The sequence below is a fragment of the Mixophyes fleayi genome, chromosome 6 (genome assembly GCF_038048845.1).
Source record: "Mixophyes fleayi isolate aMixFle1 chromosome 6, aMixFle1.hap1, whole genome shotgun sequence".
Classification (NCBI taxonomy): domain Eukaryota; kingdom Metazoa; phylum Chordata; class Amphibia; order Anura; family Limnodynastidae; genus Mixophyes; species Mixophyes fleayi.
This window is the reverse complement of record NC_134407.1, coordinates 213244643-213269050: the sequence shown is the minus strand read 5'-3', so window position 1 is coordinate 213269050 and position 24408 is coordinate 213244643. Positions and strand designations below refer to the sequence as shown.

Below are 24408 nucleotides of genomic sequence, written 5' to 3'. Positions count from 1 at the left end.
TTTAAATTATAGGAATATGTTTTTATGTGGATCAACAGACTTAGGGCTAGATTTACTAAGCTGCGGGTTTGAAAAAGTGGGGATGTTGCCTATAGCAACCAATCAGATTCTAGCTGTCATTTTGTAGATAGTACTAAATAAATGAAAGCTGAGATCTGATTGGTTGCTATAGGCAACATCCCCACTTTTTCAAACCCGCAGCTTAGTAAATCTAGCCCTTAGACTGCAAACATTGAACTTGATGCACGTTTTCAACTGTGTCTTTCTTAACCTCGCTAGTTATACAACTATGGGTAATTTGATATGGGTTAGTGCAGAGGAAGACTATGGGTAAGGCCACATTATTGAATCACTCTATGTTGCTACATGAATCAATGTAATTAGGAAATGTTGAAATTCTTACCCCTTCTTACCTCTGTCTCACTTCTTTTCTGTAACCCTCTCACCATTGAGCAACTGACCAAATGTATAACATTTATTTATATTAAAAAAGACAAAACTCCCTGTACTGAGATATAGGAGACCAGAAAGTAAGAGGGAATGAGACTGGTCAGATCTCTTGGCTGGTAGCACAATGATACGATGTGAGGAGAGCAGGAGTCTAATAGGAGCTGATATTTCCTGACTCCCCCGCTAGGCAGATACTTTTTTCCTCATAACTTTGTACTGACAGAGGAGGGTGTAGAATAAGAGATTGTTGTAGTGACTGAACGAGGAGAATATGTGATTATTTTCTCAATTCAGTGGTTATTACTCACCTGTTCTAATATCTATAGGGATTTCCTCCTCCTTACACTGCTGATCACCCCTCACATATGTCTCTTCTTCTTCTATATCTTCTACTTTAATATCAATGAGATCTTCACCCTAAATAGCCCACAAATTAGAAAAATCTCAGTGTATAACAGCCACACAACTTCTCTACAGATCATATCGTGTAGAGACACTTTGATATTTTGACCCTAAATTCCACCTACCTGATATTCCTGTGGGATATTGTGATTTTCATCCCTACAATACTGTGAATAAATAGGGTGCAGACATCTGTCTGGGGTATTTCTGTTACTGGAGCCATCTGTAGAGAGCACAGTGACTGAATAAATAGTTTATATGTGATCTGTGTATCCAAGGTAGCTCTCATAACTGCTCTCTCCTTTACAATAAATAAAACTCTACTCTTACCCAGTGATGTGAGGGGCCGGTGATTCTCCATCATCACGTCCTTGTACAGATCCTTGTGTCCTTCTAAATACTCCCACTCCTCCATGGAGAAATAGACAGTGACATCCTGACACCTTATAGGAACCTGACACACACAATGATACAGTCATCACCCAGACACATCCCCTGGTGTTACTGTATAATGTCCCATTCCCAGCAGTCACCTCTCCAGTCAGCAGCTGAATGATCTTGTTGGTGAGTTCTAGAATCCTCTGGTCATTGTTTCTCTCATGTATCAGTGAGTGAGGTGGAGGCTCCGTGATGGGGCTCTGGGTCCTGCTCAAGCCTCCCGACACAGTAGGATTTCCGATGGGTATCACATGTTCACCAGACTTCAATTCAATTGTATAATTCTGTAACATTAGACTTTATTCAAATAGCATGTAGGGATTTTAAAGTAGGGTACACATAGGGAAAAAAAGGTTAGAGTGTGAAGGGTACGAAAACAGAAAGCAAAATAAAAACTTGAATTCACTGTGTTCATATACAAGCTTGATTAAGCATATACTAGACAGTATTACCTACTATCCAGTCAAAACCATTAGTAAATACCATATCATTTCTTCCCGTCAGTCAAGACTTTAGAGGGCAGTCTAGCAATTAAGTGCTAGGCACATCGCCGGGAGAGAACATCCCAATGGATCTCCACCGCTGTCCCAGTGTTTAATATCATCATTAATTTATATAGCGCCACTGATTCCACAGCGCTGTACAGAGAACTCACTCACATCAGTCCCTGCCCCATTGGAGCTTACAGTCTCTAACACACACACACACACACACACAGACTAGGGTCAAATTTGATAGCAGCCAATTAACCTACTACGGGGAGAAGATACAAACTACTCACAGATAAGGCCATGGTCGGGAATTGAACTCCTGACCCCAGCGCTGTGAGGCAGAAGTGCTAACCACTTAGCCACCGTGCTGCCCGTATGTTGGGAGGTATGAAATACAGTTCAGCCAACATTGTTAATAGAGGCATTAACCCATTAAACGCCTGCCCCAGATCTGAATTTTATCCTCAATCCAGGCGGATGATAATGTCAGATGGCAATTGTGTTCGAGAATTGTATATCTTTATTAAGCATTTATTAATCTTTATTATTAATGTTAGGTTATACATCATTTTGCTGCAGAAATAACGTGCTCTGCAAAAATTGTGTGTATTCTTTTAAGTTTTTTATTCGGTTAAGGTCTAAATGTAACTTTCAGAACATCTGGTATAGATTTAAACACTTGCTTTCAAATCTGAAAAGTGGAATCATCTTCCGTTCAGTTATGAGGTAGCATCTTAACAGTATTTTAGCGGCCTCTTTTACATTGCCAGATCTGGAAATTCCGCTACCGTTCAGTCAAATCTACCTTCACGTAGAAATCTACTGAGTAAGGGTCCATCTACCATGCTTGCCTATAAGCTACTTGAAGAATAAAGTCTGGAGAAATACATAGCAAAGCAGCCTAATGTTCTCTTACAGGGGTATATTTTTAAAGGGAACAAGCAAGTGTTGAACATAATGGGCTTACTGAGAATATCTGGATCCCGCTCTTGTAGGGGGTAAGTGTAGGTTCTCCTGGTGCCCCCAAAACAGCTCTGACCCATCGAGATCTCTGAAGGTGTCCTGTGGTATCTGGCGCCCAGATGTTAGCAGCAGATCCTTTAATTCCTGTAAGTTGCGAGGTGGGGCCTCCATGACTAGTCTTCCCAGCACATCGCATAGATGCTTGATCGGATTGCGATCTGGTGAATGTAGTCAACACCTTGAACACTTTGTCATGTTCCTCAAACCATTCCTTAACAATATTTGCAGCATGGCAGGGTGCCTGAAAGAGGCCACTGCCATCAGGGAATACTGTTGCCATGATGGGGGTCTACTTGGTCTGCAACAATGTCTAGGTAGGTGGTAGGTGTCCATGGAACATCCACATGAATGCTAGGACCTAAGGCTTCCCAGCAGAACATTACCCAGAGCATCACACTGCCTCCGCCGGCTGCCTTCTTCCAATAGTGCATCCATCTCTTGCTGACCGTCCACATGATATAAAAGAAAATATGATTCATCAGACCAGGCCACCTTTTTCCATTGCTCCATGGCCCAGATCTGACACTAACATGCCAATGTAGGCGTTTTCGGTCGCAGACAAGGGTCAGCATGGGCACTCTGACGGTCCTGTGGCTACGCAGCTCCATAGGCACACTGTGTGCTCTGACACCTTTCTATCATGGCCAGTATTAACTTTTTCAGCAATTTGTGCTACAGTGTGCTTCTGTGGGACTGAACCAGATGATCTAGCCCTTTGGCGTCCCTGAACTTGTCGTCGGTTGTCCTTCCTTGGACCACTTTTGGTGGGTACTAACCACTGCATACTGGGAACACCCCATAAGACTTGCTTTTTTGGAGATGCTCTGACCCAGTTGTCTAGTCATCACAATTTGGCCCTTGTCACAGTCACTCAGATCCTTACGCTTGCTCATTTTTCCTGCTTCCAGCATATCAACGTCAAAAAAACTGTTCAGTTGCTGACTAATATATCACAGCCCTTGACAGGTGCCATTGTACTGAGATAATAAATGTTATGCACTTCACTTGTCAGTGGTTTTAATGTTGTAGCTGATCGGCATATTTGTTTGATAGCATTTTTGTCTAGTATATGCTTAATCAAGCTTGTATATGAACACAGTGAATTCAAGTTTTTATTTTGCTTTCTGTTTTCGTACCCTTCACCCCCTAACCTTGTTTCCCCTATGTGTACCCTACTCTATATCCAATAGAGAGAACCTATTATTTTAAAATCTTTTACCCAAAAATTCTCATCACTTTTTTTCCTCTCTTTTCACATGTATAAGTTTTAATATTTATATACAAAAGCTTGATTTATTAATTAAATAATATACTGATATTAATATACTCTGAATATGATTAAGGTCTGATTTTAATAATGGATGCTTTTCTCTATACAGAAGATATAAGGATGTAGTTCTAGGAATTCCTGTGAGAATGTTTATTTTCACTTTTCTTGACACTACGTTCACCTTAATAGTGTAATCTAGAGGTCCCACTGCCATCACAAACAGAATGAGAGACTATGAACACTCCTGACCCATACCTCATAGAGATCCCTGGAGAGAAAATTGAAATTGTCTTGATCCAATACCTTTATATGGCGCTGCAGATTCTGTGGATCCTTATAATTACATAATGATGATGATGATGATAATACCTTTTTATCGAGTTTGTGCTTCAGAATTAATATTACACATGTTATCAATCGTCTGTTGAGAGTGAATAAACCTTCTATGGGCCAGATGGTTGAGCATGGAAGCAAAACAACTGAGGAATGCTAAGATCTTATAATATATTTTAATATCAGTATTTAGACGTGAAATAGGCCTGTAGTTTTTACTGAAGGACAGATAGATCTGAAATATGCTCTCTCTGCCTGTCTCCCTGCATATAAATATTGAACACAATAGTTTCAAGATGTGAAATTAGCTACTTTTCAAATGTCTTATAAAACAGTCCAGCAATCCAGCATCACCACGGATTCTGTCATTTTCAGTATAAAAAAAACAAAACTTTACTGGGCTTGTTTAAAAACTCAAGAACCTCTTCTAGACAGGCATTGCTTAAAAAAAAAAATGTCCCCTTTGAATCAGGGGTAAGGGTAACTGTATTCGAATGAAGCGAGTAACTGTGATTACAAAGTTTTTTATATTTCCTAGCTGTAACAGTGGATTTTGCATTGCATTTTGGGTAGAAGTGTTAACGGTATTATTCTTAAAATAAAGACATACTAAATATAATAATAAATACCGCTATCAAATAATTGTGTCTAGAACCCCCATAGCAAAGAACAGAACCATTGATACCCAGAATCTCTCACCCCCCCCCAGTCAGGTCCATTTTTATTAATAGAGATATGAGTGATGTCAATGTGACATTCCCAGAATTCCTTACTTCTCCAATCAGGTCCGTTTTATTAATAGAGATATGAGTGATGTCAATGTGACATTCCCAGAATCCCTCACTTCTCCAGTCAGGTTCCTGTTTTATTAATAGAGATATCAGTGATGTCAACGTGACACTCCCAGAATTCCTCACTTCTCCAATCAGGTCCCTGTTTTATTATTAGAGATATGAGTGATGTCACTGTGACATTCCCAGAATCCCTCACTTCCCCAGTCAGGTTCCTGTTTTATTAAGAGAGATAAGAGTGATGTCACTATGACACTCCCAGAATCCTTCACTTTCCCAGTCAGGTTCCTGTTTTATTAAGAGAGATAAGAGTGAGGTCACTGTGACACTCCCAGAATCCCTCACTTCCCCAGTCAGGTTCCTGTTTTATTAAGAGAGATAAGAGTGATGTCACTGTGACACTCCCAGAATCCTTCACTTTCCCAGTCAGGTTCCTGTTTTATTAAGAGAGATAAGAGTGAGGTCACTGTGACACTCCCAGAATCCCTCACTTCCCCAGTCAGGTTCCTGTTTTATTAAGAGAGATAAGAGTGATGTCACTGTGACACTCCCAGAATCCTTCACTTTCCCAGTCAGGTTCCTGTTTTATTAAGAGAGATAAGAGTGAGGTCACTGTGACACTCCCAGAATCCCTCACTTCCCCAGTCAGGTTCCTGTTTTATTAATGGAGATATCAGTGATGTCAACGTGACACTCCCAGAATCCCTCACTTCCCCAGTCAGGTTCCTGTTTTATTAAGAGAGATAAGAGTGATGTCACTGTGATATTCCCAGAATCCCTCACCTCTCCAGTCAGCAGGTAGATGATCTCCAGGGTGAGATTTAATATCTTCTCAGTCATGTGACTCTTGTCCTTGTCCATCCTGTGTACTCTGAGAATGAGCTCTGGCCCTGGTGGAAGAGTTGACATCTGTAAGTAAAAACAAAAAAAAAAAGTTTTAATGAACATACAGTTGAACACTTGTCACCTAACAGTGGTAAATAGGATTTCCTAGCAATAATGACTAATGGACTGGCTAATATTACTAAAAATGACAATCTGAGGTGAGGATTTCATCGTCTTCTCTTGAGAGCGGGAGGAGATAAGGTGAAATCTGTGCAGTCTTGTAATGAAGCAATAAGCAACTGATAGAAAATTGACTTCGCAACTTTAATGGAGAAGAGCTGTACTTTACTTTATTGATCTTTTCAATTTTCACTGATACCCAACTGTCACGATCCTGTCTTCTCTGCAGCATTTACCTTGGGATGTATTCCAGCATCTCACTCTGCAATCAGGGCCTCTCCAGTTCTGCAGCCTTGGACTCTGCATTAGCCGTGTATGTCATCTGTCTTGCACAGCAAGTAGCTGTCATTTTCGTTTATGTTTTTGCACACGGACTTGCATGATGCTTTGGTTTGCACTTGATTCCAATTGCTTGTTGTGATTGGACACATATAATTAATGTTTCTTGTGGTGTCAGATCCATTCACCAACCCAGTTATCTTCTTATTTGCTCTCATTAGCAGAGGATTCAGGTAGAGCACAACAACAAAAATAAGAATATTTCCAGAAGTTCCCCATATTATCCTAGCACCACCGGAGCTATACGTCACCGTTACCCAAACACTTGAGAAGTATTCTACACTGTATGGTGGATCGGACATCCCTGGGCCCCAAGAACTGACACAGGAACAGACCTGTCATTGCTGGACAGACGCAGGCAATAGACACACAGATAAGTATTACTGGAGCCAAGTACCTAATAGGTGACACTGCCTGATCTTTAGTCTTTGTGGTGCCACAATTGGTGGAGTACGTTTAACCTACTTTAGAGCAGAACAATGCTAAAGGTAAGTACTTCCCACTGATTTGGCTGAAAATAATCAGCACGTACACCCCTTTGATGTTGATGAAAGCAGTCACATGGTTAAATTTTAATGTATAGTGCATTAATGTCACTTAATATGATTATATCAGGGACCATGTAACTCTCACACAAAGGAGGGGAGCAGACATGACAGTTCTGTGCTGGACACCAAGGCTCTGGGAATATGCTGCTAATTCAGGGTATGTGCAGTCTACAGTGGCTGCATGTGATATATTTTATATACACCAGACAGATCTATAGATAGATGGGAAGAGAAATACAGATGTCCCCCCTAATGTGCCTATCTATCCTCCTTACCATGTTACTTATCCTCATGTATCAGCTGTGTCTCCTGTAACAATGTACACAGACATTACCCACATGTCACCCCTAGTACCCAGCATGCACCGCGCTGACTGATGACGTCACTGACTGAGCTCTGGAGACCACGAGGGATCACGGGCAATGTAGTTCTCAGGTATTCAAACATAACACTAGAGGTACAAGGGTAACTGATACATCGATGTGATAACTACGGCGGCGGCCATTTTGTTGGAGCCTACCTGATCTTTGCATTAGTTTTATACAGAATAATATAGATGGAGCAGACTGTGGTGTCCTGTCTGTGTCTTGTTATTTCCCCATACACAGTATAATACAGATGGAGCAGACTGTGGTGTCCTGTCTGTCTTATTTCCCCATACACAGTATAATACAGATGGAGCAGACTGTGGTGTCCTGTCTGAGTCTTGTTATTTCCCCATACACAGTATAATACAGATGGAGCAGACTGTGGTGTCCTGTCTGTGTCTTGCTATTTCCCCATACACAGTATAATACAGATGGAGCAGACTGGGGTGTCCTGTCTGTGTCTTGTTATTTCCCCATACACAGTATAATACAGATGGAGCAGACTGTGGTGTCCTGTCTGTGTCTTGCTATTTCCCCATACACAGTATAATACAGATGGAGCAGACTGTGGTGTCCTGTCTGAGTCTTGTTATTTCCCCATACACAGTATAATACAGATGGAGCAGACTGTGGTGTCCTGTCTGAGTCTTGTTATTTCCCCATACACAGTATAATACAGATGGAGCAGACTGTGGTGTCCTGTCTGTGTCTTGCTATTTCCCCATACACAGTATAATACAGATGGAGCAGACTGTGGTGTCCTGTCTGAGTCTTGTTATTTCCCCATACACAGTATAATACAGATGGAGCAGACTGTGGTGTCCTGTCTGAGTCTTGTTATTTCCCCATACACAGTATAATACAGATGGAGCAGACTGTGGTGTCCTGTCTGTGTCTTGCTATTTCCCCATACACAGTATAATACAGATGGAGCAGACTGGGGTGTTCTGTCTGTGTCTTGTTATTTCCCCATACACAGTATAATACAGATGGAGCAGACTGTGGTGTCCTGTCTGTGTCTTGTTATTTCCCCATACACAGTATAATACAGATGGAGCAGACTGTGGTGTCCTGTCTGTGTCTAGTTATTTCCCCATACACAGTATAATACAGATGGAGCAGACTGGGGTGTTCTGTTTGTGTCTTGTTATTTCCCCATACACAGTATAATACAGATGGAGCAGACTGGGGTGTTCTGTCTGTGTCTTGTTATTTCCCCATACACAGTATAATACAGATGGAGCAGACTGTGGTGTCCTGTCTGTGTCTTGTTATTTCTTCATACACAGTATAATACAGATGGAGCAGACTGTGGTGTCCTGAGTCTTGTTATTTCCCCATACACAGTATAATACAGATGGAGCAGACTGGGGTGTCCTGTCATTTCCCCATACACAGTATAATACAGATGGAGCAGACTGTGGTGTCCTGTCTGTGTCTTGTTATTTCCCCATACACAGTATAATACAGATGGAGCAGACTGTGGTGCCCTGTCTGTGTCTTGTTATTTCCCCATACACAGTATAATACAGATGGAGCAGACTGTGGTGTCCTGTCTGTGTCTTGTTATTTCCCCATACACAGTATAATACAGATGGAGCAGACTGTGGTGTCCTGTCTGTGTCTTGTTATTTCCCCATACACAGTATAATACAGATGGAGCAGACTCTGGTGCCCTGTCTGTGTCTTGTTATTTCCCCATACACAGTATAATACAGATGGAGCAGACTGTGGTGTCCTGTCTGTGTCTTGTTATTTCCCCATATACAGTATAATACAAATGGAGTAGACTCTGGTGCCCTGTCTGTGTCTTGTTATTTCCCCATACACAGTATAATACAGATGGAGCAGACTGTGGTGTCCTGTCTGTGTCTTGTTATTTCCCCATACACAGTATAATACAGATGGAGCAGACTGTGGTGTCCTGTCTGTGTCTTGTTATTTCCCCATACACAGTATAATACAGATGGAGCAGACTCTGGTGCCCTGTCTGTGTCTTGTTATTTCCCCATACACAGTATAATACAGATGGAGCAGACTGTGGTGTCCTGTCTGTGTCTTGTTATTTCCCCATATACAGTATAATACAAATGGAGTAGACTCTGGTGCCCTGTCTGTGTCTTGTTATTTCCCCATACATGTATGGATGTGTTCACATAATTGTGGCACAATTAGACATGGATACATCCGCAGATAGACCTTTTAGAAGAGGGGGTCCCAGATAACCTTAACACTTACACGTACACACCTCTCCTTGTCCATGGCAAATAACAGGAACAAAAGGGTATAAAGTAATTCTACACACAGTCCATTCACTGTGGCAAACAAAGTACATCAATGGTAGGGCAAGTCCTAATTTGGCGCTTCACTTATCGCTGGTATTGGCCTTGGACTGCCTGACCACCCCTTGGACTCCGATTTGGTACTTTACTAGCCCAGCTGGTATTGACCCTGTACCGTTTGACTACCCTCGGTTCACCTACACTTCGCCGGCAACTGTCTTGGAGAACCGCGACCTGCGCTCCCCTTGCAGCTAAGACCAAACCTCCTTGCGGGGGTCCCTGGTGAAAACTGGGGGTGCGTTTGACTCGGCACCTCTAAGTTCATTTGTGTAAACTCCGGCAAGTGTCCTCCATCCAGCACCAGATTGTGACAATGGTTAAGTGGAACCTCTTTTTGTTTCTGTTTTGGTCCTTCTCGTCCTGCAGCTCATCTCTACTGGTTAATCATCTCCTGCACAGTACTTGTGGTATCCCCAGTGTAAAAGGTGAGATTCAGTGAAGGACGAATTGAAGACATTGTTACTGATTCTACTTATCCCCTGATGAGCCTGTTATTCTGTCATTACTGGGTATGATCCTGCTCACGTCTGTAGTCATTATTCTGCTGGGAATATTGGGAGTCTTAAGCTGTCAATGGACGTTTCTGGTTTATACAAAGACTGTCAGCCATCAGCTTCCTGTGTCCCATGAAATCCTAACACCCAGTCAGAGAATTACTGGATCCAGTGAGATAGTAACAGCTTACAGATCTCATTATATGGTCCATCTTAGACCATCATTTCCAGGGCAAGTGCAAACATGTAATAATGTCCCTAGATTACTTATACTCACATTGTGGTATTGTTAGTATTGCAGAGATTTAGGACCTAGTTTTCCTAATAGAATAAGGAAACTGCACAAGTTCCGCTCATGAGAAATCTATTGCAGCTTTATGTTGATTATATACATTACGGATATGTGTGTGGATGCTAATTAATACCCATCATTATCATCATCAATCAGTTACTTATATAGCGCCACAAATTCTGCAGTGCTGTACAGAGAACTCATTCACATCAGTCCCTGCCCCATTGGAGCTTACAGTCTAAATTCCCTAATATACACACACACAGAGAAAGAGAGTTTAGGGTCAATTTTGATAGCAGCCAATTAACCTACCAGTATGTTTTTGGAGTGTGGGAGGAAACCGGAGCACCCGGAGGAAACTCACGCAAACACGGGGAGGACATAGAAACTCCACACAGATAAGGCCATGGTCGGGAATCGTACTCATGACCCCAGTGCTGTAAGGCAGAAGTGCTAACCAAGGAGCCACCGTGCTGCCCATATATCCCACTCTTCTTTCAGATGTACTTACACACATACACTGGTACGCCTGGCTAGATAATACCTTTTTGTTGTTGTTCACATCACTAGTATGTTTTTTTTAGCACATTTTTTCCTACGTATGCATGGATTTACCTCTAAATGACACCCGTAGAGTTTATCATTCTTTTTAACCCCATTCATTTAATTAACTAATTCACAGTTACCAACATTTTAATTGCATTGGGCGCTTTGCTGCTGCTCTGTTGCTAAAAAAGCGGACCTTAGATCATTACAATACCCATCTTCACAGGTTTACTGAAATTAATTGTAAAATTTTAATAGAGATAGATATATATATATATATATATATATATATATATATGTATATATATATGTATATATATATATATCTCACTCTTTACAATTCATTATTAACTTATAAAGGCCAGAAACTAAAAATCAATTGAAAAAACTGCATTCAAAAGAGTAAATTTAATGGTCAGTAGTATAATATAGCAAGTTAAGGTGATAGAGAATCCAGTTACAGCCTCAGAGACAAAAGGTGAGATATAAAGTGTTTGAGTCAGAGGGTAGATCTGTCATACCTTCTAAAAAGGAAAGGTGGAGGCAACAATCAAATTCTACCTATCATTTTCTAGATCAGCGGTGGGCAACAGCCAGCACACCAGCCGGCTGCTCCCGATCTAATTTTAATAATCAGAGAATGAGGCAGAACGGGGGTGTACAAATCCTGCGTCACGTGACCTGCTCTGCACAGTGCAGGGAGGTCACGCGTCACACTCAGAGGAGGCGGGAGTGCATTGTGCTCTCCCTCCTCCTCTGTGTGGCCCCTTTGAAGTTTGGAGGGCGGTCCTCCATCTATTTCAAGCTGTAAATCACTGTACTAGATAAATGAGCTAGAATCAGATTGGTTACTAAGGGCATCACTTTCGCTTTTCCTTTTTAGAATTTTTAGTAAATCTACCCCAAGAGTTGAAATATTTATCAAACAAAGAAATAATTTATTAAAAAATGTCATATTTATTCCGTTGAGGGTTGATATCTTGTTGGCGAGACTTCCTGCTAGCGATACCATAGACCCTGCTTGGATGAATCTTTGTTTTCTGCAAATAAGGCTTTGGGTTAGATTTACTAAGCTGCGGGTTTGAAAAAGTGGGGATGTTGCCTATAGCAACCAATCAGAATCTAGCTTTCATTTATTTAGTACCTTCTACAAAATGACAGCTTGAATCTGATTGGTTGCTATAGGCAACATCTCCACTTTTTCAAACCCGCAGTTTAGTAAATCTAGCCCTTTGTTTCTTAAATATTGTCTGCTTTGCTCAGAACATTTAGAATTAGAACTTAGAAGATTGGTAAAAGGGTCTATGACTTTGAGAAAGCACCTCTGAATTCTGCACACCCTATACTTGGAAGAATATCCGACGACACGCTTGTGCTGGTCAATCGTCACAACCCGAGATTTGTCTATGGGCCATCTATATTATATATAAAGCACCTACCTATTCCATCACACTGTACATACAATAACAATAACGCACCCTCTACTTGAAATTACGGGAGTGCTTTATTCCTCATCCACAATAAAGCAATGACATCAGAAGGTACCATTTATAATAATATTATTTACAGGATATTACATATGGCATAACATACTGTACCTACTGAAAATTATATGGCTATTACAGAACACTGAGGTCTTCTGTGAAGTACGTGGCTGTAAGCCAAATCTGTGGCGGGACAGATTGCATGATTCTGGGATAACTGAAATAATTAGAGCTGCTTTGTCAGATCTGCATAAGAGCCAAAAAACACTGAGGGTGAAATGCAGAGGTCCTGCTGTATATCAGTGATGGGACCCTGCTAAATACAGAAAATGGTGGTGGGCCCAGGGGAAGGACCTTACCTATGTACTATTAGAGGGAAGGGATCCAGCAAAGTTTTACATTGAAAACCCCTTTTAACTGGTAAGAGATGTATAACACTTTTTGTTTTGTATATCTGTATGTAATACAAATTAAAAATAAATAACATTGGTAAAGTTATAAGGTCAGGATAACATTAATTATTTAATAATATTAATAGCGAAAACAAACTACTACAACAATAATACACATGATGTCAACTGAAATCTTTTCATCCGGAAGCTGGAAGAGATATCATGATGCGTCAGGAGTTATTTCATTAATGAAATTCTATCTTTTGACAAATCACTTTCCACGTACAAATATGATAACAGTCTTTCACCGGTGAAGATGTGTGTGGATTCTCTGATGTCGAACAATATCAGATTTCAGCTTAAAACATTTCCCACAGTAAGAGCAAGTAAATGGCTTCTCACCAGTGTGAATTGTCTGATGTTTAAAAAGAATTGATCTCTGTGTAAAACATTTTCCACAATCAGAACATGAAAATGGCTTCTCACCTGTGTGAATTCTCTGGTGATCAAGAAGACTTGCTTTTTGAGTAAAACATTTCCCACAATCAGAACATGCAAATGGCCTTTCGCCTTTGTGAATTCGTTGATGTGCAACAAGATTGGGTTTATGTGTAAAACATGACCCACATTCAGAACAAATAAATGGCTTCTCCCCCGTATGAATTCTCTGATGTTTAACAAGATCTGGTTTGCGTATAAAACATTTCCCACAATCAGAACATGTAAATGGCTTCTCACCTGTGTGGATTCTCTGATGTTTACTAAGATCTGATTTCCGTGTAAAACATTTCCCACAATCAGAGCATGCAAACGGTTTCTCGCGCGTGTGAAATTTCTGATGTGCAACAAGAGTTGATTTCTGGGTAAAACATTTCCCACATTCAGAGCATGAATATGGTTTTTCATTTGTGTGAATTCTCTGATGTACAACAAGATCTGATTTCTGTGTAAAACATTTCCCACATTCAAAACAGGGAAATGGCTTTTCACCTGTATGGATTCTCTGATGACGAATAAGCGTGGCTTTTTGTGCAAAACTTTTCCCACATGTATAACATGGAAATTGTTTCTCACCCGTGTGACTAATCTGATGTGATATAATATTTATATTATGGGTAAAGTGCTCATTAAAGTCAGAACTTGGAAACAATCTACCACCTATATTGTGCGTAACAATATCTGATTTATCAGAACATTCCTTGTGATTAGAGGGATCAGATGATATATCTGTACTGTGAAGTACTGAAAGTATATTTGGGGTAATGGTGGCTTCTTCTAGAGAATCCTGTCTGATGTTGTTATCTTCTATTTCACAGTCAGGAGACAAAACGACAGGTCTCTTCGAGATATTCCATTGGCTTTGTTCATAACCTGCAAATAAAATAAATGTATTTAGTGTGAGAGGAATGCCAAGAAAAAGATGGACGGGGTAAATGCTTTCCCTTATCCTGCTCATATTTTTGTTTTTAAGCTCCATGGAATGTTCAGTTTAATACTAAAAGAGTGCCCCCCTTCTGGATGGATGGCATGGATCAAAGCTAGATAGAGGTTCCTGGAACTGAGTGGTGAGACAGGGGGCAGTCTGTACATAAAAATCAATGTAATAATATTTCAGGAGCGGAGGGAGCAACAGTAGAGCAAGAACATGAGATTTAGGCAGCTATCACCTAAAGAGAATGCCAGTATCTCAACAACAAAACTGAAAAACAAAAATAAATAGATAGATAGCACTCTATAAATCTATTACATATAAAGAAAACTATTTAACAATAAAAAGCAATAGATACAGAGGGCAAAAATGAGATATGAAGCTGCAAATATGAACACAATCAACAATAGAAATATAAATAATTGCACTAAATGTAAACATCAAATCGCAAATGTGCAAAAATAATCCTCTACTATATAAATTAGAAATATAAATCATTTAATAAACAGAGTAAATGAAATGAAGACACAATATAACAGAATATAAATACAGACCCCCCCCCAAAAAAAATCAACCTTATCTCAAAGTAAATGTTCCTTGAGTGCCAGCGAGAGTTTCCCTAGGGCAGGGGTAGACAACCTGCGGCTCTCCAGGTGTTGTGAAACTACAAGTCCCAGCATGTTTTGCCAGTAGATAACCAGCAGATAGGTGGAAAGGCATGCTGGGAGTTGTAGTTTCACAATACCTGAAGAGCCGCAGGTTGTCTACCCCTGCCCTAGGGAGAGTTGACTCTTGACATAATCATGTATATTTAGTTGTCCTTGTAGTACTGGGTGCCTGGCAGAACTCATTGATTATTAATCTCAATGAACATTCAGTTTGAGATAAATTCCATGATTGTTTGATCTGTGTTTATAACGTGTTATATAATAGAGGCTTATTCTTGCACTTGCGATTTGCTGCTTACATTTAGTGCAATTATTTATATTTCTATTGTTGATTTTATTCATATTTCTAGCTTCCTCATTTCTGCCCTCTGCATCAATTGATATTTATTGCGAAATATTTCTCTTTATATATAATAGAGTACTATTTATTTATTTTTTGTGGTGTGCGGCAGGTGCTGTGAAACTACAAGCCCCAGAATGCTTTGCTAGGAGACAGATGGCCAATAGCTGGCAGGGCATGCTGGGACTTGTAGTTTCACAACACCTGGAGAGCCATGGCTTGGCCAGGCCTGGTCTATCCTGATAACTAAATGCAGTTAGTAAGACAATCAACATTCGAATGTAAGAAAGACTAAGTAGTGAAATAATCAAGAACAGATGGGAGGAGAGGTGTCAAATAAATTAGGAAAGAATCAGAGGATGTTACAGATTAAATGATCATTTTAATTTATAGGTAGCGGAGAGAAATCACTATATTGATATCATCATCATAAACTTTAACCAACTTTCCTAATCTTGCAGATAGTTATGATGTGGGCATTATTCCCATCAGGACAGCTTAGAACTTCCTCTATCTGTGAGAAACAGAGACTAGTGTTACACAGCAAAGGACAAGATCTGTAGGTGTCAGTATTAGGAGTCTATCGGCAGTGATAAGAGAGGAAGGCTGGGTACACACTACAGAAATTTTCCCTCGATGAGTTATCTAACGATTTTACCAACGATCGTTGAAAAAAAAGAAATTCCGATCAGCACGCCGATTCATGTGTACACATTATATATGGTTTACAAGATTTACATTCAGATCTGTGCTCTTTATCGTCATAACCAGCAGCTGGAAAGATCGCGACTAGGATCTATGGACACTGCCGGTCCTGAGCGCATACACACTGTAGAACTGGGACGACATAGTTCCATCGTTGAACAAAGCACAGCAAGGGCGGGGGAGGGGAGGGGAAGGTCTGCATACGACAGAGCCCAAGAGGGAGGGCACGGGGGGGGGGGGGGAAAGAGGGTCCTCGAGGAGGGCAAGGTTGCTGGAGAGCAGAGTTAACAGTGGTGAAGACAGGAGGAGAGGTGACCCTGCTCAAAGGAGCGTACAATCTAAGGGGTGTGGTAGACAGACAGAGAGACACGGGGGAGAGAGGGAGGAATGGAGGATAGGGGAAGGGGAATGAAGGGGAAGAGGCAGAAGAAAAGGTAGGTAATTAAGTGGGAGACTGGAAGGCTTTAAGAAAGAGGTGGGTTTTTAAAGCCCGTTTGAAACTGGACAGCATATCCGTTTGAAACTGGATATGCTCTGTTCTGCAAATTGACCTTCCACTTACACCCAAATATTACTTGTTGCCCCTAGCCCGGGGAATAACCAAATATCAAGTCAAGCTTATATACCACTTCATCTCCAGCTAGCGGCAGATTGGAAGCCTCAGGCTCCTCATACTTTTGCTGTGGTTGTTAATAGAATATGATATATACCATATGGAATACAAGACAGCGATTATAAATTATTCGGCAAAACTATTCTACAAGTCCTGGGATTCTTGGGCCATCCATAATAACATCCAATTTCCCCAGATTATCGGGGAAAACTCTCTGTGTGGTTTCACAACACTAGCTCCAGATGACAGCTGCCAGAAAACAATTACTGTGAGGATTAACATCACTAGCTCCAGATGGCAGCTGCCAGAAAACAATTACTGTGAGGATTAACATCACTAGCTCCAGATGGCAGCTGCCAGAAAACAATTACTGTGAGAATTCACAACACTATCTCCATATGGCAGCCATCAGATAACTACTGAAAATGACAGCTACAACCACCTTCTCTCAAGTCCGGTAATCAGCAAAGAACAGCAATCTAGCTGGTCACCTCACCTGGACTACTGCAAGGCTTTCTTTACTCTGCAATCAGCCCTTCAGTGAAACGGTCATGTCATTGAGAACATTGATCTCACCTGTTTGTAGCCTTTATAAAGTCCCTCAGTACTACCATACCTTTGTAGGAGGAAAGTTTTGTTTGGATTTCTCTGATCGTGCTTTGAAGACTTGTTTTGTTGGACTGTACATCACAATTCTACCTTCTCCAATCCCTTGACTTTGTCCATCACTTTTCTACCTTCTACAGTCCTTTGACCTTGACTCAGCAGCTTGGCAGGACGTATTGTTTCTTTGATAACTTCCACAGCCGAATGGTTCTTTTCTGGGAGCTGACAGCATTGTGACACCATCCTTCATCTATAAAACTTTATAATATTACTGACCTTCCTCCCCTGGGCTTCATCATTCCCCCTATTGATTAATAGCGATCTACATTCTTGTTGAATTTCTATGCAATGTTTCCTCAAATTTTCTGTATGTGCGTCACCTGTTGTAATTTTTTGGTTTATGATTGTTTGACCTTGACAAAAAAATAAATGTAAAAAAAGATTGTATGACATTTTTTGCTGGGTTTAGTGTGTATTACTCACCTGTGCTGATATCTGTAGGGATTTCCTCCTCCTTACACTGCTGATCACCCCTCACATACGTCTCTTCTTCCTCAGTAATGTTGTCTTCTAAGTTTTCATCCTGAATATAACGCAAACCAATTAAAATACACAAACTGTGAGACTACCTGAACCACAGGAACACACTGCTTGTCACTTTTGTGGTTAAACCCCACTTTTGTGCTCCAAGTTTCCAGAGGCCATACAAACGCATAGATAGAAAGGTGAACATGTTAACAAATTAAATGTCATATATTATTAGAAGAGTAGAAAGAAATGAACACTTAGGGCTAGATTTACTAAGCTGCGGTTTTGAAAAAGTGGGGATGTTGCCTATAGCAACCAATCAGATTCTAGCTTTCATTTATTTAGTACCTTCTACAAAATGATAGCTAGAATCTGATTGGTTGCTATAGGCAACATCCCCACTTTTTCAAACCCGCAGCTTAGTAAATCTAGCCCTAAGTGTCAAACACCAACCCTAAACCAGACTCCCATCCACCACCTGTAATGTCCCGGTACTTACTGAAATATGTCCTGGTTTTATGCTTGAGAACTAAAGGCTCTCTTAATGTAAGCACTTCTAAACATATGATCACATAATGGACCTGGTTCTTCTTTGGACGTAAATCGGTTTTTCGACTATATTCTCCTACAACTGGGAGCACCAAGGTGGTGCACAGTTGACATTTATAGTTGGTTAACGTCTGTTGGTCAAGTAGCGCCTGTAGGAGTGTTCAGCAGCCGTAGATTACCAGCAGTAACAGGAAGCTGAGGATAAACCTGTAAGACTAACCTCCTGATAGGGTGGCACAGTAAGCCTATCCTGTCGCCCTCACCCAGTAGTGATTTATTTTCCAGGACACCACTCATACATAGAAGAGGTTGATGTACTGATAATGTCTTAGGGATATATTTTTAGAGAAGTGCAGAGAGCATCGAAATGCCTAATTTCCTGGTTTGGTAGGAAATCAGGAAGAAAGATGGTTTTGAGGGGACGGTGGTGTAAAATTTGCAGTCGTACAAACAGTTACCATCTCGTACCCCGTCCGTCAACGTAGAGGGAAGCAAGGAGAGAAGATTTCGCTAAAATTCATTGCTGAAGCCTCAAATTCCAGGATGTGAGGGGGGAGATAGAAATCTAGGAAAATAGAAACTGGCTGATCACAAAATAAACCTTTCCCAAAAACTCACACGATTGAGTACAAATGTGTACAGGCAGAGTTGCCACTGATTTACTGCACTGCTGTGGAATGGCATAGCAATATACTAGGGGCACACTTGTCAGTGCTACGAGCTGCACCACAGCAGGAATGATCAACGACTCGACCTATAACCATCACGTGCTGGAAAAGGTAGCACTGTTCAGCAAGAGGTCCAGCACCCCCGTAAGGGGACATGTGGTGCAAAGACTGAGAGTGAAGGCTACATGGAGCATAGATACCAGATAACTGAATTGTTCTGAAATGGGTGCGAGTTGAGGCTTATGCCTAGGGCTACTGAAGAAGGTCCGGACACTGGGATCAGAGCTCAACAGTGATTGAGTGTACAAAAGCTCCTGAGCAGAGGTGAGTGAAGCCGGCAGGATGAACACCCCGACACAAGGACCCAGAGTGAAGGAAGCCCACAGACTATTCACTCTCTGGGAAATAGATCCCCACACTGTAAAAATAAAACTTACAAAGTATAAACAATATTGTTAAAGAATAAAAACAGAAAACGGGTATGAACCCAAACTAAGATGCCCTACGGCCATAGCACTACAGATGGCAGAGGCATAATAGGGGAGGAGCTATGCACGCAATAGTTTGAGATTTAAATATCCTTGCTCCAAGTCCACCTACTATATCTCCAAGGTCACAGTGCCCCACATTGGCAGGATAGAGAATTACATGTAACATGGGTTTATAAACAATATGTTACTGTATAATGTCCCATTGCCAGCAGTCACCTCTCCAGTCAGCAGCTGAATGATCTTGTTGGTGAGTTCTAGAATCCTCTGGTCATTGTTTCTCTCATGTATCAGTGAGTGAGATGGAGGCTCCGTGATGGGGCTCTGGGTCCTGCTCAGTCCTCCGGTCATCCGGTGGCTACTACTGGGAGTCATGAACATAGTGGACGTCTTCACTACTGTGTAATCCTGTGTATTGAGAGAGACATTAATAAATAGCATCACATATGTGAAAGGAGCATCCCTTTCTATTGTCTAAAATTCCTGTAGTGATGTACATTACATAAGTGATGTCACTGTGACACTCCCAGAATCCCTCACCTCTCCAGTCAGCAGGTAGATGATCTCCAGAGTGATGTTCAGTATCTCCTCAGTCATGTGACTCCTGTTCTTGTCCATCCCTAGGGCCAGAAACTGAGGAGCCCACTGCAAGTACTAATAAAACAAAAACTCTAATGAGATAACACCGTGACCTGAGGACAAGTCCTCTTGGTTTTAAGAGAAGTAGCAACAGAGACAACTCTTTAATCGTGGAAATGTTCTGTAGCAGTCAGTGTCTTTCTAACAAAAACATGCAGAAAAATAAAAGGAAAGTATCCTCTACATTGAAAAAAGATGGTCCTCCCTGGGTATTTTTATTAGATAAATCTAGATCTGGATTCACTTCTCCAGAAAACAAATAACCTCTATAAGAGTTGGCTTCACATGGCTTAAATTCAAATATATAATATCAACAAGTGGTTCATAGGGTTAATTACACAGTATTCCTGCATCACTCACTGACTAATATGCTTAGAAATAACACCAATTTGTGAAAACTTTGCATTATTAGCAAGTCGCCTGAATAGAATTGGGGGTATATTTACTAAACTGCGGGTTTGAAAAAGCGGAGATGTTGCCTATAGCAACCAATCAGATTCTAGCTGTCATTTATTTAGTACATTCTACAAAATGACATCTAGAATCTGATTGGTTGCTATAGGCAACATCTCCACTTTTTCAAACCCAGTTTAGTAAATATACCACTTAAACTTTATATCACTGACTGTTCTGATGATTTTTCAAGTCCTTATATTTATGCAACATGAATGTTTATATTAACATTTTTGTATATTTGTGCAGACCCAAAGCAGACTCTCTCAGGCACTTCTTTGTTGCTGTGTTTTGTGCAATTATTGCCTCCAGGAACTAGGACGATGCACGCAACTGCAGCAATTAGGGCCCCTTTGCTTATATTTAATATTTTAATTATTACTTCTTGTACATAAGAGCAGGGCTGCCAAGAGGAATTCAGGGCCCGGGTACAACAAACTCATGGGGCCCCCCCATAGTTGAGTAAGCCCTAAAAATTTTTTGCGCCGCCTAACGGCGGCGCAAAAAACACGACGCGGGTTTGGTCATACATTCAGGGGCGTGTCAATGCACCATTGGGGCGTGGCTAGCCTAACGACGGTGCAAAAATTTTCGGGAATGTGGTCATACATTTGGGGCCGTGGCAATGCACCGTTGGGCGCATAGCTAGCACATCAAAATCACTAGGTCCTGAATTCACCACAGCGTCACATATGTCCAAGCACTCCTGACTTTTAAGACATCCAGCACCACAGTGTAGTATACAAAGAATGCAGTGTGTACACAAACAGTTCAGTCTTGGCCTGCGCCCACTGGGCTCACCAAACATTGGCATTGTCCCTACTAGAATCACAACATTTCACACACTATGCTGCTCTGTCCTACCTGTTCTTCTCACTTTCTCCACCCGAGGCTGCTGGTTTCTTTAGTTGTGGCTTGCCTGGATCTTGGAATGTAGAAGGACCTATTTGGGAAAAAAATGGCTACATTTAGAAAATTTCAGTCAGACGCAGCGTTAAATCAATAGCACCCACGATTAATAATTAGGCCTTCCTCCAGCCCCAACATTAAAATAATAGAATTCACATGTAATAAATAAACCTATTTCCCGTCATGCAAACAGCCTAGCAATACCTATTTCCCGCAACCATCACTGCCATTAAATAATTCATAGTCACATTTAATAAATAGACCTCATCCTCCCCAAACTCACCTCCACATTCAATAGGCCCCAAATCACCCCATCTTAAATTAATAATCCCCACTATTAAATTGCCTCACCATCACCCTACAAACAAAATAGCGCCCATTAATTAGCCACCACCTACCGCACACACACTACATTGCAACAAGCCCCATCACAACTACACTGCGCCCTCCATGCTGCTTTCCCCCCTTTTTATTCACTCTGTGCCTCTTTGCCCCTTTTTTTTATAACTCTGTGCCTCTCTGCCGCTGTTTTCCTCCTCTGTGCCTCTCTGCCCCTGTTTTCCTCCTCTGTGCCTCTCTTTTCCTCCTCTGTGCCTCTCTTTTCCTCCTCTGTGCCTCTCTTTTCCTCCTCTGTGCCCCCTTTTCCTCCTCTGTGCCTCTCTTTTCCTCCTCTGTGCCCCTCTTTTCCTCCTCTGTGCCCCTCTTTTCCTCCTCTGTGCCTCTCTTTTCCTCCTCTGTGCCCCTCTTTTCCTCCTCTGTGCCTCTCTTTTCCTCCTCTGTGCCTCTCTTTTCCTCCTCTGTGCCTCTCTTTTCCTCCCCTGTGCCTCTCTTTTCCTCCTCTGTGCCTCTCTTTTCCTCCTCTGTGCCTCTCTTTTCCTCCTCTGTGCCTCTCTTTTCCTCCTCTGTCCCTCTCTTTTCCTCCTCTGTGCCTCTCAGTTTCTTTCCTTACCTTTTGTCAGCTTCTTTCTTTTCTTCTCTTCTCTTCTGTCTTCTCTTCTTTCTTCTTCTTTGGTCTTGTCAGGCTGCGGCGCTCCTCACTGACTGACTGCCGGGCGTGACTTGATGACGTCACGCCCGACAGTCAGTGTGAATGGAGAAGACAGGAGAGGAGGGACGCGGCGCCGCGGTCACGTGAGTATTGATTTTTTTTTTTTTTTTTTTATTTCTTATAGCTCCCCCCACCAACGCCCCCCCCCCCCCTCCCCCTACCCCGCGGGAATTTTTTTTTTAAAAAAATAAAAATACGCAAAATACAAAAAAATAAAATAAAAAAAAAAAATGACAAAAAATAGCAGCAAGGGCCCGGCCCGGGCCCCCTGGCATGGCCGGGCCCGGGTAAAATGTACCCGCTCCCCCCCCCTCTCGGCGGCCCTGCATAAGAGCATAGTATACAATTCTAGGGGGTCAAAGTTACCATTGGGGTTCAAGGGTCAAAAAGCAAATTTAACTAAACTTTAGTCCATAATTCTTTCATTTGAAAAGGCCATCATATATGTATGGAGTACTTCTCTACAGACGGGATTATTACTCTACTGCATCCCATGACAAAACGATAATTTTCACTTTATCGCACCCAATGCATAGCGACAACTATACACAGGTCAAATTGCCATCACACACACTAATCACTATACACAGGTCACACACACATCACACATACCTGGTACACACTGATCACTATACACAGGTCACACAGACATCACACATACCTGGTACACACTGATCACTATACACAGGTCACACAGACATCACACATACCTGGTACACACTGATCACTATACACAGGTCACACAGACATCACACATACCTGATACACACTGATCACTATACACAGGTCACACAGACATCACACATACCTGGTACACACTGATCACTATACACAGGTCACACAGACATCACACATACCTGGTACACACTGATCACTATTCACAGGTCACACAGACATCACACATATCTGACACACACTGATCACTATACACAGGTCACACACAATGATCACTATACACAGGTCACACACACAGGTCACACATATCTGACACACACTGATCACTATACACAGGTCACACAGACATCACACATACCTGGTACACACTGATCACTATACACAGGTCACACCGATACACACTGATCACTATACACAGGTCACACTGATCACTATACACAGGTCACACTGACATCACACATATCTGACACACACTGATCACTATACACAGGTCACACACACACAGGTCACACATATCTGACACACACTGATCACTATACACAGGTCACACAGACATCACACATACCTGGTACACACTGATCACTATACACAGGTCACACAGACATCACACATACCTGGTACACACTGATCACTATACACAGGTCACACAGACATCACACATACCTGGTACACACCGATACACACTGATCACTATACACAGGTCACACTGATACACACTGATCACTATACACAGGTCACACAGACATCACACATATCTGACACACACTGATCACTATACACAGGTCACACACCTGATACACACTGATCACTATACACAGGTCACACTGTTACACACTGATCATTACACACAGTGCACAATGATATCACACACTAATCACACTGATTACACATGTAATAATAATCACCTCTTATATGCAGGTACTGGGGTCAGGTGATGGGGTCTCTATCAGGCTGCAGATGAGGTTGGCTAATACCTAGATCCTATTCATCGGAAGGACCTGATGACGTCACCGGGTCATGTGACAGCTGTAGTCACGTGGTACACAGAGGAGGCTGCAGTGTCCCTGTGTATCTATGACAGT

The 24408-nt window shown here is 41.6% G+C and overlaps 3 protein-coding genes across 5 annotated transcripts in view; 1 reads left to right on the top strand and 2 right to left on the bottom strand.

The window, feature by feature from the left end:
- The window catches only part of LOC142159780 (uncharacterized), a 58129-nt gene extending 50660 nt beyond the window's left edge, over positions 1-7469 (bottom strand). The window contains exons 1-6 of the mRNA XM_075214495.1: positions 7366-7469; positions 5982-6107; positions 1386-1574; positions 1183-1306; positions 978-1075; positions 759-867 (exon numbers count right to left, since the gene is read on the bottom strand). Of these exons, the coding sequence (XP_075070596.1) occupies positions 759-867; positions 978-1075; positions 1183-1306; positions 1386-1574; positions 5982-6107; positions 7366-7383 (664 nt within the window). The 5' untranslated portion in view covers positions 7384-7469. The remainder of the gene's footprint in view (positions 1-758; positions 868-977; positions 1076-1182; positions 1307-1385; positions 1575-5981; positions 6108-7365) is intronic.
- The window catches only part of LOC142159906 (uncharacterized), a 543776-nt gene that overhangs the window by 42994 nt on the left and 476374 nt on the right, over positions 1-24408 (top strand). The window lies entirely within an intron of this gene.
- Positions 13120-24340, bottom strand: LOC142159912 (uncharacterized). Of its 3 annotated transcripts, none has more exons than XM_075214784.1 (5): positions 24232-24340; positions 20143-20256; positions 19822-20010; positions 17853-17952; positions 13120-14379 (listed from the first exon to the last, which is right to left on the bottom strand). In XM_075214784.1, exons 2-5 carry the CDS (start codon positions 20218-20220, stop codon positions 13313-13315), a joined length of 1434 nt encoding a protein of 477 aa, XP_075070885.1. In that variant the 5' UTR covers positions 20221-20256; positions 24232-24340; the 3' UTR covers positions 13120-13312. The 3 variants fall into 3 exon arrangements, with proteins under 3 accessions (XP_075070885.1, XP_075070886.1, XP_075070887.1); XM_075214785.1 differs by lacking the exon at positions 24232-24340 and adding an exon at positions 20946-21000; XM_075214786.1 differs by lacking the exons at positions 19822-20010; positions 20143-20256; positions 24232-24340 and having other exon boundaries at positions 13120-17619; positions 17853-17925.

Excerpts from the sequence above, each read along its gene's own strand:
- LOC142159912 (XM_075214784.1), bottom strand. The coding sequence starts at position 20,220 with ATGGACAAGAACAGGAGTCACATGACTGAGGAGATACTGAACATCACT. Across the intron at positions 17,953-19,821 it reads TTCAGCTGCTGACTGGAGAG|GATGAAAACTTAGAAGACAA; the intron begins GTGACTGCTGGC and ends CGTTATATTCAG. Across the intron at positions 14,380-17,852 it reads CCCTACAGATATCAGCACAG|GTTATGAACAAAGCCAATGG; the intron begins GTGAGTAATACA and ends TTTTATTTGCAG.